A 16,358-nucleotide genomic window follows, 5' to 3' on the forward strand; every position below is an offset into this window, starting at 1 on the left:
AGGGGGGATGGTCACGCCGCAATCCCTTCTCCTCCATTCTCCCCTCGGGATCTTGGGCACACACGCACACGCGCCTGGCGTGAGTTTTAAGCCACCGTGTCCGGGACACGAACCGCGGTCGACTACGTGGGAGTCCAGCGACATAGCCATTACGCTAACTGCCGGTTCCCCAAAAGTAGGTTTTAAAGTTCTTTTTTGTTTCTTTAGTTTTCTGTTGGGTTGTCAGAAAAGTCATGATGCATTCTTGCATAGAAAAACAGAAAAAATACATCATGACTCTTCTGACAACCCAATATGAAATAGACATGTTCATCATGTTACATTGACTTAATGCTATACTCTAGCTGAATGGGTTTTGGAAGTCAATCAAAGAAGCACCACAGCTAAATACCAGTAAAAAAGTATATTTAAGATAGATTAGTTGTCAAATATAGCATAGATATGTGAATAAAGATACTCAAATTTATAAATTTGATATGAACAATACAAAATTATTCACCCAGAATTTGTATGTATGGTCTCTTCTAGTAGATTTTTTAAATTGTTGATATAATTAACATTTGTTGCTAAGAATACAAACTTTTTTTTGAGAAGTTTTAGCTATAGGGCACGTACACTTGCCAGAAAGACAGACAGAGAGAGAGAGAGAGAGAGAGACAGACAGACAGACAGAAAGCGAGAAATCACCCCCCAAGGGGGTGGCCAATCCCTTCTCCTCCATCCTCCTCTTGGGATCTTGGGCATGCATGCACACGCACCTGGCACGAGTTTTAGCCACCGGGTCTGGAACTTGAACCGTGGTCAGATATATTGGAGTTCAGTGACATAGCCATTAAGCCAACTTCTGGTCCCCAAACTTTTTTTTTTTTTAAGAGATACTTTGCTTTGGGGCATGTGTGCTCGCCCTAGAGAGAGAAAGGAAGAGAGACAGAAAGAAATCACTCTCCAGGGGTATGGTCATGCTGCAATTTCTTCTCCATTCTCCTCTCGGTACCTTAGGCACATATGCACACAATGCCCAGCTTGGGGATTTTTGGTTTTTTTTGTTGTTTTGGAGAAGTTTTTGGTATAGGGTGTGTGTGGGCTTGCCAGAAAGACAGAAAGTGAGAAATCACGCCCTGGGGGGGGTAGCCTCTCCACAATCCCCTCTCCTCCTCTTGGTCTTAGGCATGCAGGCACACAACGCCCAGAGTGAGTTTAAGCCACCGGGTCCGGGACTCAAACCACAGTTGACTTAATGGGAGTCCAGCAACATAGCCACTATGCCAACTGCAGGTCCCTGTTTTTTTTTTGTTGTTGTTGTTTGCTTTGGAGAGGTTTTTGCTATAGGGCGCGTGCACTCACCAGAAAGACAGAGACAGAGAGACAGAAAGCGAGAAATCACCCCCCAGGGGGGATGGCCATGCCGCAATCCCTTCTCCTCCATTCTACTCTTGGGATCTTGGGGATACATGCACGTGCGCCTGGCGTGAGTTTTAAGCCGCCGGGTCCAGAACGTGAACTGTGGTCAACTACATGAGAGTCCAGTGATATAGCCATTGCGCTAACTGCTGGTGCCTTAAGAATTACTTTCTTATTTACCTTTATTTATTTCTTAAAGTATTTTAATTTGACCAGACAGGGACAGAGAGAGAAAGTGAAAAAGCAAGCCGCTAGTCCCAGGACTTGAACTGCAGTTAGCCATTTGGGAGTCCAGCACCCTTAAACACCATGCCACCTGCTGGCCCCCCCAGCTTGACTTTTAAACCACGAAGTCCAGTACTCAAATTGCAGTCAACTACCTACATGGGAGTCTAGTGACGTAACCATTAGTACAGCTGCTAGTCCCAGAATACAAACTTTTTTTTTTTTTTTTTTTGGAGAGCTTTTTGCTATAGGGCGCGTGCGCTCGCCAGACAGAGACAGAGAGATAGAAAGCGAGAAATCACCCCCTGGGTGGATGGCCACGCCGCAGTCCCTTCTCTTCTGTTCTGCTCTTGGGATCTTGGGCACGCACGCACACGCGCCCAGCATGAGTTTTAAGCCATTGGGTCCGGGACGCCAACCGCGGTCGACTGCATGGGAGTCCAGCGACATAGCCATTATGCTAACTGCTGGTCCCAGAATACAAACTTTTAATACATGTTTTGTGTCAAATATATTTGTATTTCTGAGGTTTTTTATTTTTTTTTACTGTTTATTAATTACATTGGAATCAATTAATGAATAAAAGTATTAAAGGAAGTTGTCAAGTTTTGATATAAGCATTCCTTTGAAATGATTAAGGTATCTGAGCTAGAATAGACTGCTATATATCTGTAAAAACAATGTTGATAACTAAACAGAAAGGCAGTATACTGGAAAGATCATGGATTTGGGACCAAATCTAAGTTATAAGCTACGCTTCACAATTTATAGACTTGTGACACTGAATTAAGTTACGTAAACCCCTCTGCACTTCGTTTAATAAGATGGGTGTAACCATATCTATTAGAGTGTCTTGAGATTTAAATATAAAGTAGTTAACATGATGCTTTACATATAGGAGATACTTATTATTATCATAGCTAGAACATGTCAATAATCTGAGCCAAGAAATGGACATGGTACTTTGTTTTCATGATTTAATTTCACTGATTCAAACTATTTTTTATATTTTAGGGGTATACAGACGTTAATTACATTTTTATGGCCAATATGTATATTTAACTTATTTTAATATTTCTGGTCCTCATTTAATTTGTTACTATTTTGAGGTTACAGATATCTTGAAATACCTTTCCCCATAAGTATGCATGTATACATGATTTTTATTTTCATTGGGTTCACAGAGTCCCACATTAAGAACTCAAGATAAACAATCTCTAAGGTCTTTTCCAACTCAGAATTTTATGACTCACATCTAATTACTTACCAGTGCCCCTAATGCATATATTTTTAAAAAGAATTATTTTATTCATCTTTTATTTATTTTAATTTGACCAGAGAGAGAGAGGGAAAGTGAGAAAGCAAGCCACCAGGTCCAGGACTTGAACTGTTGTCAACCATGTGAGAGTCCAGTGCCCTCAACCACCATGCCGCCTGCTAGACTCAAGTGCATATTAATTGTAAAATAATGCTAATACTTTATATTATTCATAGATACACAGTATTATGGGATGAATGTTCCTAATTCCAAAATCCGAAATCAAAGTGTTCCAAAATCTGAAACTTTCTGACCATCAATGAGACACTACAGTGGAATATTCTATACCTGATCTTGTTTTTTTTTTTCATAAAGAGTTTTTTTTTTTTTTTTTTTTGCTATAGGGCTTGTGTGCTCACCAGAGAGACAGAGAGACAAAAAGGGAGAAATCACCCCATAGGGGAGATGGCTATACCACAATCCCTTCTCCATTCTCCTCTTGGGATCTTGGACACGAATGCACATGCGCCTGGCCTGAATTTAAGCCACTGGGTCTGCGACTCGAACCATGGTCGACTACATTGGAGTCCAGCAACATAGCCATTATGCCTATACCTGATCTCTTATAACAGGCCACAGTTAAAATGCTGCTATAGGGCCGACAGGTGGCATTGTGGTTAAAGGTGCTGGAGTCCCACATAGCTAACCATGATTTGAGTCTTGGTCCTGGTAGCTTGCTTTCTCACTTTTTCTCTTTCTCTGTCTCTCTCTTTGGTCAGATTAAAATATAATAACAACAAATGGAATAAAAATAAATAAATTATTTTTAAAAAGTGCTGCTATACAAAAATAGTGTATAAAATTACCATCAGCCTATGTATATAAGGTATATATGAAATACTAGTGAATTTCATGTTTAGACTTGGGTCCTATCTCCAAGATAATTATGTATATGCAGATAATCCAAAATCCAAAACGCTTCTGGTAAAGATAATCTATATTGAACATCATACAATCTAAAAATGTTAGCTGAACAAAAATTCCTTGGGCTATTAATTTTTCAGTTCCCATTTTGTCATATCTTTTAGTGCTGTAGCTCAGTCCCATTCTTTTTCTTTGCGATTTTTTTTTTTTTTTTTTTTTATGATTCCATTTCTCAATAGCCACAGTATTTTTCTTTCACAATTAGTTTTATTTAACTTTATTTTTTAAAATTTGATCAGAGAGGGACAGAGTAAGAGAGAGAGGGAAAGTGGGAACGCAAGCCATCAGTCTGGGACTTGAACCTTGGGAGTTCAGTGCCCTTAACTACTACCTGCTGACCCCAATATCCACAGTATTAATACTGGATAGTCCTTTTTTGTGACAGGCTATAAGTTTTGAACAAGTATGATTCTTGGTTGTGCATAGTCAGAATCAACTCTGAATAAAATATTGTTTGTTGGCTTTACAGAATTGATAGGAAGGCTCATAAAGCAGCCAGAAAGAGATCCATAGTCACTCCACAGGGAGGGTCTATTGAGAATCAGTAGGCAGCATAGACAGTAGACATAAGCTACTTTTGTCACTTTAGGAACTAACTCTAACCCGTTTCCAATTTGTTTTTGTCACTACTCTAAATTCAGTCTTAAACTGGAGAATTGACTGAACTAAGGGCATGTGTTTTATACATTGGTTTCTAGAGTTGGGAAATTTTCTAAAAATCACATTTTTCAGTAATTTGAGCAGTTCTTCTCAACTCTTTATTTTAAAGAATTGTTTTTATTTAATTTTATTTATTCATTCATTTAATTTGACCAGAGAGAGAGAGAGAGAAAGTGAGAAAGCAAGCTACCAGGTCTGGGACTCGAACTGTGGTCAGCCATGTGGGAGTGTCCAGAGCCTTAACACATGACCTGGTCCCTCTCAGTCCTTTTGTTTTTAAACAGCAATGACCTTATAGCATGACTTAGCTATATTTTATATTTATCAGTAGCTTTTCTATTTTAGTAAATCCTTACTGTTTAAAATGTTTTTTTCCTTTTAGTATTTAGCATTTACATGTGGCTTAATCAGAGGAGGCTTATCAAACTTGGGGATAAAAAGTATTGTAACTGCTGAAGTATCTTCAATGCCTGCCTGTAAGTTGAATTCACCTTTCTTACAAATGTTTTTGGTGATTTTTTTCAGGTTTTTTCTTTTTTTTTTTTTTTTTAATAAATACACTGAATGTATTTATTTTTTTAGTTGTATCAATTTAACAATACAGTAATATGTAGCATACTGTAGTCATATTCAATGATTTTTGAATGAATAATGAAAAATGATTTAGAAAAGGTTGCTGGGAACCAGCAGTTGGCATGATAGCTATGTTGCTGGACTCCCGCATAGTCAGCTGCGGTTCGTGTCCCGGACCCGGTGGCTTAAAACTCACGCCGGACGTGTGTGCATGCGTGCCCAAGATCCCGAGAGGAGAATGGAGGAGAAGGGATTGCGGCGTGACCATCCCCTCTGGGGGGTGATTTCTCGCTTTCTGTCTCTCTGTCTCTCTCTGTCTGTCTGGCAAGCGCACATGCCCTATAGCGAAAAATCTCTCCAAAAAAAGAGAGAAAAGGTTGCTAAAGGAATTGAAATTTTATAAGATATTTAAGGAATGATTAACTTTTTTTTTTTTTTTAATTTGCTTGTGACATGTATGCTCACTGTAGAGAGACAGAGGGAAAGAAAAAGTGGGGAAAGCAATTTCTCACCCCGAGGAGATAGCCGTGTTAATTCCTTCTCCATTCTCCTCTCAGGATTTTGGGCATGTACACACATACACATACACTGTGTGGTTTTCAAGCCACTAGGTTTGGGACTCCCTTGAAGTTGGCTATGTGGGATCCTGCTGCATGACTTAGCTGCACCAGTGACTACTTCTTAATTCTTAATTTATAAAGGGTAATTTGCTGTATATTTTTTTAAGATAGCAAATTTGGGGCCGGCAGGTGGCGTGGTGCTTAAGGGCACTGTATTTCCACATGACTGACAGCAGTTTGAGTCCCCAGACCTGGGAGCTTGGCTTCTCACTTTGCTCTCTCTCTCTCTGGTCAGATTAAAATAAGTACAGTTAAATAAAATAATTATTTAAAAATAATAACAACAAATTCTCTTTTTTAAAAAAGAGAATTATTTTATTTAACTTTATGTATGTATGTATGTATGTATTTATTTATTTTTAATTTGACCAGAGAGGGACAGAGCGGGGAAGAGGGGGAGGAAAAAGTGAGCAAGCTGCCAGGTCTGTAACTCAAACTATGGTCAGCCATGTGCGAGTCCAGTGCCCTTAACCACCATACCACCTGTTGGCCCCATAAATAAATAATTTTGTTAAAAAAAAAAAAAGTAGCAAATTTCCCTATAGTACTGACAATATATTTTTTTAAGAATTATTTTCATTTAACCTTATTTATTTATTTATTTTTAATTTCACCTGAGAGGGACAGAGAGAGAGGGAAAGTGAGAAAGCAAGCTACCAGGTCTGGGACTCAAATCACGGTCGGCCATATGGCAGTCCAGTGCCCTTGACCACCACGCTACTTGCTGGCCCCCAATATTTTTATTTTAAAACAATTATGTAGAATATATTACATAAAGCTAAATAAAACTAGCTAGTCTTTTATTACTAAACTCTTTTCTAAAAATATTTTCAATAGCTAAGAATAAAATTAACTTGAGCATCACTGTATTTTCTTTTTTTTTTAAGTTTATTTACTTTAGTTTGGTATAGGGCATGTGTATTCACCCAGAGAGAAAGAGAAACACAGAAAGAAAGTGATAAATCACCCCCTTGGGGGATGGCCAACCTGCAGTACTCTGTCCTCTAATTTCCTGTCTGAACTTTGGGCACACATGCTGTGCCTGGTGTATTTTCTTTCTATTCATAGTGATAATTCACAATGAAATATCCATATTGGGAATCACAAAGAGAAACAAAGTTTCCTACTCACAAGCCAGATAATCATCTTTAAAAATGGAGGTCACTGGGGCCAGCAGGTGGCATGATGGTTAAGGCTGCTGAACTCCCACATGGCTGACCATGGTTCAAGTCCTGGACCTGGCAGCTTGCTTTCTCGCTTTCCCTCTCTCTCTTGCTCTTTCTCTTGCTCGCTCTGTCCCTTTATGGTCAAATTAAAAGAAATGTAAATAAAGTTAAAATAATTCTTTTTACAAAAATGGAAGTCATTTTATTGAATATTGTGAAATGTTGTGGACATAGCAAATTTGTTGATTCAAATTACTTCCTAAATAGAACCAAAAAGTTGATATTTAGGGCTGTTTTCTTTGTTCCTAAAATCAAAATATGATTTTTATGTTTTCTTTTTTAGGCAAATTTCAGGTGATGATACAGAAGCTGTAGAACATACTGAAATACAAGGCGTCAACAGTGTAAAGAGATAAATTATTAATGTATAAAGTATTTCAAATTGCAGTGGTTTAATACATTATTGGACATTTATCTGTACAGGAGTAAGGGTGTATTTTTATCAGTTTAACACAAACCAGTTTAAAGCAGATAAATACATTCTACCATGACATATGCTTTACTGAAACTATTAAAATGAAAACCAGATTACAGGTAACTAGACACCTGACTACAGGTAACTGGACACCAAGATGTAGGACTCTTTAAGCATTTTTATTTGCTTAGATGTTTATTTAACCACAAATGGAGAAGGAAAATTCAGAGTTTACTGAGTTAACATAAAGAAAAATATGTACCAATCAGAATAATTTGTGTAAGAATGAACAAGTTTTGATAAAGTATGAATTTGTTTTAATTAAAAAACAAACAATACACTAAAGTTTTATTTTGCTTATAATTTATTTCTATTAAGAGAGCATTTTATGCTTGTATAAGGCACAGGTGTGTATATACACACATGCATATAAATATATATGGCTGCCTAAATAGCTTAAAAATATAATTTAACTGTAATAGATTTTGGTTCTTGAGACCTCAGTTAGTGTACACAAAGTGAAGTATAGATTAGTTTAGATGGGAATTCATTGACTCCAGGGCCAAAGAATACTGAATATGTTGGGAAGGAATTTTTCTGCTTATTCCTGGTACAGTCTTAATTTTTACACATGGAAGTACTGGTGAAATTTCTAAAATCTTTATCTTTATTCCCTTATTTTCTCTTGCACGAGGGCAGAGAGGTGGATAATTGGATGAATCACACCAGCATTTATTGGACCATGTCGTCTCAGTAGGATAGGATCTGTACCTACCTAATATATGTCTCTTACCACCTCTTACACATATTTTATCTTATTTAAATTATCTGGCATAAGCAGATATCTTTAGCTTTTGTTAGCATTCTGAATATTAGGGTACCTGTACTTTGATACTAAAATATACCTTGCTTTCTGTTTACTTGGTAGTATTTTAAAATGGACACATAATTACATATTTATAGAGTAGAGTATGATTTTTCAGTACATGAATATAGTATAATAATGTAATCAGGATATTGGCATATTCATCATCTCAAACATTTAACATTACTTTGTGTTGTGTTTCTCATTTAATTATTACCCTTGTGTATATATTTGTTTGATAGGGAACAATGGCAGTTTAAGAAAAGTGATTCTTTGTAATAAAATGAATAAAAAATTGTATATAAAAACATGAAATTATAAAACTATAAAAATTTATTTTAGGTCATAAAGAAAACTCAGTTAAATTATAGGTATACCATTTTACTCAAGGTGACTTATTAAGGTAATTCTAAAATTTTTTAGAAAAATACATCTTTGGGTTTTGAAAAAAATAAATTCAGGAAAGAAAGACCCTTCCAAATATGAAAACCTAATGTAAAATTTAGGACTATAAAGTGTCATAATGACCCAGGAATAGCTAATGAATGACATGGAATTAGATCAAAATAGAAGAAAATAGAGAACTTCAAAATAAAACAGTACATGTAGTATATAAGAACTGTGTGTGAGAAAGATATTTCAAATCAGTGGATTTGTTAAATATTCACTGGCCTACCCATCAACCATTCCCTCCCTTGCTCACAGAGTTCCATTTTTGTTTTGGTATTGACTTTCTATGGCTGCATGTGCTATAAAATAGGATGCTTCTCTAGTCCCATAAAGGGTGAGTGTTGATTGGATTTTAAGTCATTCTTGGTAATTGGTTTATCTTGATCATTTATTTATAAAATCCTGACTAATGACATAAATGGAAGTCTAAAGGCTTTTAGGAAGTTTTTTGTTTCTTTTAAAAATGAATACAGGGACCAGCACTTGGCGTAATGGCTATGTCACTGGACTCCCATGTAGTCGACCACAGTTTGAGTCCCAGACCATGTGGCTTAAACTCATGCTGGGCACGTGTGTGTGCGTGCCCAAGATCCCAAGAGGAGAATGGAGGAGAAGGGATTGTGGTGTGGCCATCCCCCCTGGGGGGTGATTTCTCGCTTTCTGTCTGTCTCTTTCTGGCAAGTGCACATGCCCTATATCAAAAAAAAAAGAATATAAAGAGGCTGAGCAGTGATTCAGTGGTAAAATACGATGCTTTATGAGGCTGACCCACATGGGAAGGTTACAAGTTTGCGTCCAGAGACCTCCCTGATTACAATAGTGCTCTTGATCCATTGCTGGCTGGGACTAGGGGTAGATGATAGCTTAAAACCTTGTTGAGGGTGGCTGGCGTCTCTTTCACTCATGAAGGAAATAAATTAATTAAAAAATAATTACATACAAGATAGGCATTTGTCCCCTCCTCTTTTCTACTTCTCAGTGAAGATATTTGATGGTGGATGTTTGGAGCTAATCACAACAACCCTCTGATGACCATGAGACTACAAGTTTGAAGCTGAAAGCCATCATACTGAGGATAGCAGGATGCAGGTAGAAAACACCTGAATTGTACTTCCAACTAACCAGTGATGGAATTGCTTTACCTTTGGACTTTTCGATATGTGAGACATTAAATTCCTCATTTTGTTCAATTTACTTTTGATTGTGTATTTTGTTGCTTATAGCCAAAAAGAAACTTCTCAGTGGAAACCGGGGAAGAGGTTATTCAAGTATGTGAGGGATTAGCAGATGGCGTAATGATTGTGTTGCTGCAGTTCCACATCGCGGACTGTGTTTCGCGTCCAGACAGGTGGCATGCATGCACAAAATCCCGAGAGGAGAATGGAGGAGAGAGGATTGTGATGTGGACATCTGCCCGGTTTGGGTGTGGGCTTCCCCGCGGGGGGGGGGGGGGTGACTTCTTTCTTCCTGTCTCTCTGGTGAGTGCACACGCCCACTAGCAAAAATCTCTCTTAAAAAACAGTATGTAAAATAGGGAGGCAGGGAACCAGCAGTTAGCGTAATGGCTATGTCGCTGGACTCCCACGTAGTCGACCACGGTTCGTGTCCCGGACCCGGTGGCTTAAAACTCACGCCGGGCGCGTGTGCGTGCGTGCCCAAGATCCTGGGAGGAGAATGGAGGAGAAGGGATTGCGGCGTGACCATCCCCCCTGGGGGGTGATTTCTCGCTTTCTGTCTCTATGTCTCTCTCTGTCTGTCTGGCGAGCGCACGCGCCCTACAGTGAAAATCTCTCCAAAAAAAAAAAAGAAATATCCATTTTGTAAGACAAATACTAATGTGATTGACTGTATAAAAGAAAATGAAATGAAAAAAATAAAAATAAAGGAAAAATAAATAATTTAAAAAAAGATTTTTGCTATTGGGTGCATGAGCTTGACAGACAGAGACAGAAAGGGAGAAATCACCCCCAGGGAGTTGGCCACGGAGCAATTCCTTCTCCATTCTCCTCTTGGGATCTTGGGCGTGTGTGCACACACACACCTGGCATGACTTTTAAGCAATCAGGTCCAGGACTTGAACTGTGGTCAACTATGTGTGAATGTAGCAATGTAACTGTTATGCCATCTGCTGGCCCCCATAATTGAATATTCCTAATTCTGGAGAAGAGGTGGGGACAAACCTGAAGGGTTACATAAAAAAACAATAGAGCCATATGGTACTAAAGAAAATGAGGTTGCTTTTATGATCTTGTAGTGATGAAAGACTTTCTAAAAATAGGCAAACAGTAAAAAAAAATTAATAGCATTGCTGCAACAAATTATATTGGGAAAACTACATCCACATGCAAAAGAATGAAATTGGATCTTTAACATCATATATATTGCAGAATTCAATTTAAAATGGATTGGAGATTTAAACTTAAAAACTCAAAACTATGAAATTCCTAGAACAGGAAAAGCTTTATAACATTAGTCTTGGCAGTGATCTCTTATATATGACACCAATAGTACAGGCAACAAAAGCAAAATAATAATTGGTACTACTTCAAACTAAAAAGCTGTGCAGCAAGGAAAAAAGTGAAAAGGCAACTTAAAGAGTTGGAGAAAATTATTTCCAAGCCATGCATCTAAAGAGGTCAACATTTAAAATGAATAAGGAATTCCTACAGGTCAACAGTGACAGACAACATGATTTAAAAATGTGCAACGGAAACCAGCAGGTGGTGTGGTTGAGGTGCTGGACTGCCACATGGCTGACTGTGGTTTGAGTCCTAAACTTGGTAGCTTGCTTTCTCACTTTCCCTCTTTCTCTGTGTCACTCTCTGATAAATAATAACAATAAATAAAATAAACAATGTTGGGTATATATGTGTGCATGAGTGGCCAAAATTCTGAAAAGAAATAGAGAAAGGACTGCAGTATTACCATTCCCCATTGTGGGGTGCTTTCTCACTCTCTCTGTCTCTTTTTCTCTGTCTCTCTCCAGCAAGTTTATGCACCCTATAACACATAATTTTTAAAATTAAGAGGGTAGATTTCCTTATATGTTTTTAAAGCATTATTTCTTTCTTTTTTCTTTTTTGTAATTATTTAACTTTATTTTCCTTTGACTAGAGTGAGAGACAGAAAGTGGGAAAGCAAGCTGCCAGGTCCGGGACTTGAACCATAGTCATCCATGTGAGAGTCCAGCACCTTTAACCACCATACCACCTACAGGCCCTTCTTACTAGCTTTAAATTTGACCAGAGAGAAAGAGAAAGCAAGAAAGCAAGATGCCAGGTCCAGGACTTGAATCACAGTTGGCCATGTTGGAATCCAGTGCCTTTAACCACCATGCCCCTCTTTTTTTTTTTTTTTTTTTTTTTTTCTTTTTTTGGAGAGGTTTTTGCTATAGGGCATGTGTGCCCACCAGAAAGAAAGAGACAGAAAGTGAGAAATCACCCCACAGGAGGGATGGCCATGCCGAAATCCCTTCTCCATTCTCCTCTCAGGATCCTGGGCATGCATACACATGCGCCTGGTGTGAGTTTAAGCCATGGGGTCCAGTACTTAAACCGTGGTCAACTACATGAGAGTCCAGCGACGTAGCCATTACGCTAACTGCTGGTCCCCTGCCCCTCATATTTTTTATCAAAAAAAAAAAACCAATAAAACAAAAAACCTGCATGGTAAAAGTACCAAGAAAATATTAAAATAGGGAAAAATATTTACAGTGCGTATTATAAAGGCAATATTTGCATTTAAAAAGAGTACTTATAGATTTAAAATATATGGTTTAGGGGCCAGGTGGCATGGTGGTTAAAGCGCTGTACTCCCACATGGCTGACCACCGTTCAAGCCCTGGACCTGGTGGCTTGCTTTCTTTTCTGTCTGTCTCTCTCTGATAAGTACATATGCCCTATAGCAAAACAAAAAAATAAATGATACATAAATTTGGATAAATAAGAAAGAAATCCTTTAGGAACCAGCAGATGATGTAATGGTTACAGTTGACCATGGTTCACATCTTGGACCTGGTGGTTTGAAAACTGCTGGGCATATGTGTGTGAGTGCCCCGAACTACAAGAGGAGAATGGAGAAGGGATTGTGGCATGGCCATTCCCTCTGGTGGGTGATTTCTCATTTCCTGTCTCTCTCTATCTATCCAGTGAGCACACATGCCCTATAGCAAAAATCTCTCTAAAAAAATTCTTTAATTCTGTGATTTTGTTTTGATATAGTTGATTTAAGGATGAGTGTGCAAATTTGTATGTGTAAGGATTTTTACTATTTGGTTAAGTATTCATCGATAGCACTTGATTAAATTGCAAATTGGCATGCAAGGAAATTCTGTGCAGCCATTACAAAGGATGAAATACAGGCCAGTTGATGGCAGAGCAGTTCCATCGCTGGATTGCCACATGGCTGATGTGGTTCGAATCCCAGACCTGGTGGCCTGAAACACACCGAGCACATGTGTGTGCATGCCAAAGATCCTGGGAGACGAATGGAGAAGGGATTGTGGAGTGGCCAAACTCCCTGGGGGGTAATTTCTCACTTTCTCTCACTGTCTCTGTTTCTCTCTCTGGTGAGCACATGCATGCCCTATGACAAGAAACATGTTAAAAAAAAAAAAAGACGATGTAGGGTCAGCCCATGACCTAGTGCTTAAGGCAATTGGATCCCACATGGCTGACCATGCAGTTGAGTCTTATACCTGGCAGCTTGAAAAACATGCTGAGTACATATATGTTCATATCTAAAATCCCAAAAGGAGGGAGAAAGGGATGAAAAGGGATTTTGGCATGGTCCTTTCCCATGGAGGAGGGGACTGCTTGCTTTCTCTCTCTTCTGTGAGAGCATACACACTCTGGAAAATTAAAAGAAGAGAGGCCAGCAGGTGTGATGGTTAGGGCTCTAGATTCCCTCATAGCCCACCACAGTTCTAGTCCTAGACCCTGTGGGTTGAAAATCACAATGGGGACATGTGTGTGCCTCAAATCCCAGGAGGAGAATGGAGAAGGGATTGCAGCATGGCCATCCCCCCTGGGGGGTGATTTCTCACTTTTCCTTTGTCTCTCTCCTGCAAGTGCATGAATCTATAGCAAAAACCTAAAAAAAAAAAAAAAAAAAAAAAAAAAAAAAAAAAAAAAAAAGTAAATGTACACACATTTACATAGAAAGATGCTAACTAGTATATTAAGAGAAAAGTTTGTTATAACAGTGCATGCAGTATTTAAGTACATGATATGAACAAATACATAAATGTATCAAAAAGACAGGAGGGCCAGTACTGTGGCTGGGTGATTAAGGGAGCCGGATACTGTATAGCTGACTACACTTTGGAATCCCAGCCTTGGTACCACATGCATATGCATGCTCTAAATCTCAACAGGATGTAGAAATGGAGAAGGGATTACAGCATGACCATGCCTCAGTAGGGAGCACTTTCTGTGTCTCTCCCAAGTACACATGCCCTCTGATAATAACAGACAGAAGTTACAGGTAAATTGTATAGTAGTTCTGATATTGTTGATGTTTACTTTTTGTATTATTTATGCTTTCAAAATAATTACCCTAGGACCAGCAGATGGCATAATGGTTACATTGCCGGACTCCCATGTAGTCAACCAGTTTGAGTCCTGGACCTGGTGGCATAAAACTCAGGCTGGGTGCATGTGAGTGCATGCCCAAAATCCCGAGAGGAGAGTGAAGGTATTGCAGTGTGGCCATCCCCTTGGGGTGATTTCTCACTTTCTCTCTCTCTCTCGTCTCTCTAGTGAGCGCATGCACCTTGTAGCAAAAATCCTTTAAAAAAATTATCCCTACAGTAAAGATATTTCTAATGGGACAGAGGGTGTAATGGTTACATCACTGGACTCTCACGTGGTTGACAGTGGTTTGAGTCCCAAATCCGGCGCTTCTTATTACAGAGTGACCTAGGCTAGGAGCTGGGTGGAGACAATGATACAGTCTGGAAGCTGGAGGAAATTAACTGGGGCACCAAGTAGAGGCCTTTTGATTTAAAATGTGACTCTTCTGTGGTTCAAAATGTTTACTTCTGGAGGCCAGTAGATGGCATGGAAGTTAAGGAGGCTGGATCCCTCATGGCCAACTATATGGCTTAAGTCCCAGACCTGTGACACTGGGTGTGTGTGTGTGTGTGTGTGTGTGTGTGTGTGTGTGTATGTATGCCCAAATCCTGAGAAGAGAATGGAGAAGGGATTATGGTGGGCATCCTCTCTGGGAGGTGATTTACTTCCTTTCTGTCTTTGTCTCTCTTTCTCTCTGGAGAGCAAACGTGCCCTATAGGAAAGTGTAAATAAATAAAGCCCACACTGGGTTCAGACTTAAAAATCAGTTTACCTCTGTTTTTCTCTATGCTCCTGATCATCATGCCAAGGTGAAATACCATAAAAATGGACTCTCATTTAACCACTCCAGCTTGCTAATACAGTCACAATTGCATTAAAATAATTTTTTTATACGTTGCTATGATTTGAGTCTCCCCACTGAGACTTAAGTTGAAACTTAATAGCCAGTGCGGTAGCCTGGAAGGTGGGGTCTAGTGGGAGATAATTTGGGACATGGGAGCAGATCCCTCATGGATAGATTAAGGCCATTTCCTGGGAGGAAGCAAGTTCTCCTAATTAGTTCCCATGAGATTGGGTTGTTATGAAACAAGCCTACTGTCTGCAGGTTTCCTACTCAGCCTTTTTGTTTTTACACCCATGAAGTGAAGTAGCACCAGAGTTAAGCAGATGCCAGCCTCATGCTCTTGGACTTCCCAGTCACCAGAATCACAAGCCAAATAAAACTTTTCTTTAATCACCCTGTCTCAGGTATTCTATGATAGCAACACCAACAGACACTTTTGTCTATTGCACATGCAGAAATGCCTTCTAATATCTAGTTCTCAGAAATCTTGTTCTTCTGTAACTAGTATGCATAACAATATACCCGGCCACTAGTTATGGAAGAAATGTAAATTAAAACAATAACTGACACTTGGGCCAACCAGGTGTGGTGATCGAGGCAACTGGATCCCATATAGCCAACCAACTGTGCTGTTGCAGTTCAAGACCTGGTGGGTTGAAACTCACAGTGGGTGCCTGTGTGTGCATGACCAGAATCCTGAGAGGAGAACGAAGGGGATAGGATTGAGGAATGGCCATCCCCTTTGAGGAATGCTTTCCCATTTTCTGTTGCTCTCTCCCTCTCTCTGGCAAGCACATATGCCCTATGGCAAATTTAAAAAATAAACAGAAAACTAGACTATTAAGCTGTCATTTAAATGAGCTTTATAATTTAACAACAGAAATAATTTTTTTTTGAGAGGTTTTTGCTATAGGGCACATGCACTCCCAGAGAGAGACAGACAGAAAGTGAGAAATCACCCCCCAGGGGGGATGGCCATGCCGCAATCCCTCTCCTCCTTTCTCCTCTCGGGATCTCGGGCACGCACACACACATGCCCGGCGTGAGTTTAAGCTGCTGGGTCCAGGACTTGAACTGCGGTCGACTGCGTGGGAGTCCAGCAACAGCCATTATACTAACTGCTGGTATAATACAAGATACAATATTGTACCTTCTCTATTTGTAACTAGTGACAAAACTATTGGTTGCTTTATTCCACCGTGATTCCTAACTCTTTTCCTCCTCCAACTCTCACTAGAGACTGGAAAAGTTTATGATATCATCT

General features: G+C 39.2%; 1 protein-coding gene across 7 annotated transcripts in view; it reads left to right on the plus strand.

Annotated features, from left to right (window-relative positions):
* Positions 1 to 9,867, plus strand: part of TRAPPC6B (trafficking protein particle complex subunit 6B) — a 33,543-nt gene extending 23,676 nt beyond the window's left edge. For 4 of the 7 annotated variants that reach the window (XM_014589287.2, XM_027773386.1, XM_027773390.1 and 1 more), the window contains 2 exons: positions 4,911 to 5,004; positions 7,231 to 8,542. In XM_014589287.2, coding sequence (XP_014444773.1) covers positions 4,911 to 5,004; positions 7,231 to 7,262 — 126 coding nt within the window. In that variant the 3' untranslated portion in view covers positions 7,263 to 8,542. Of the gene's footprint in view, positions 1 to 4,910; positions 5,005 to 7,230; positions 8,543 to 9,656 lie in introns of those variants that run through there. The other 3 variants (XM_027773389.1, XM_027773387.1, XM_006152355.2) reach the window with 3 other exon arrangements.
* The last annotated feature ends 6,491 nt before the right edge of the window (positions 9,868 to 16,358 follow it).

This window comes from Tupaia chinensis, unplaced genomic scaffold (assembly GCF_000334495.1).
Source record: "Tupaia chinensis unplaced genomic scaffold, TupChi_1.0 Scaffold000350_1, whole genome shotgun sequence".
In the NCBI taxonomy this organism is placed as follows: Eukaryota; Metazoa; Chordata; class Mammalia; order Scandentia; family Tupaiidae; genus Tupaia; species Tupaia belangeri.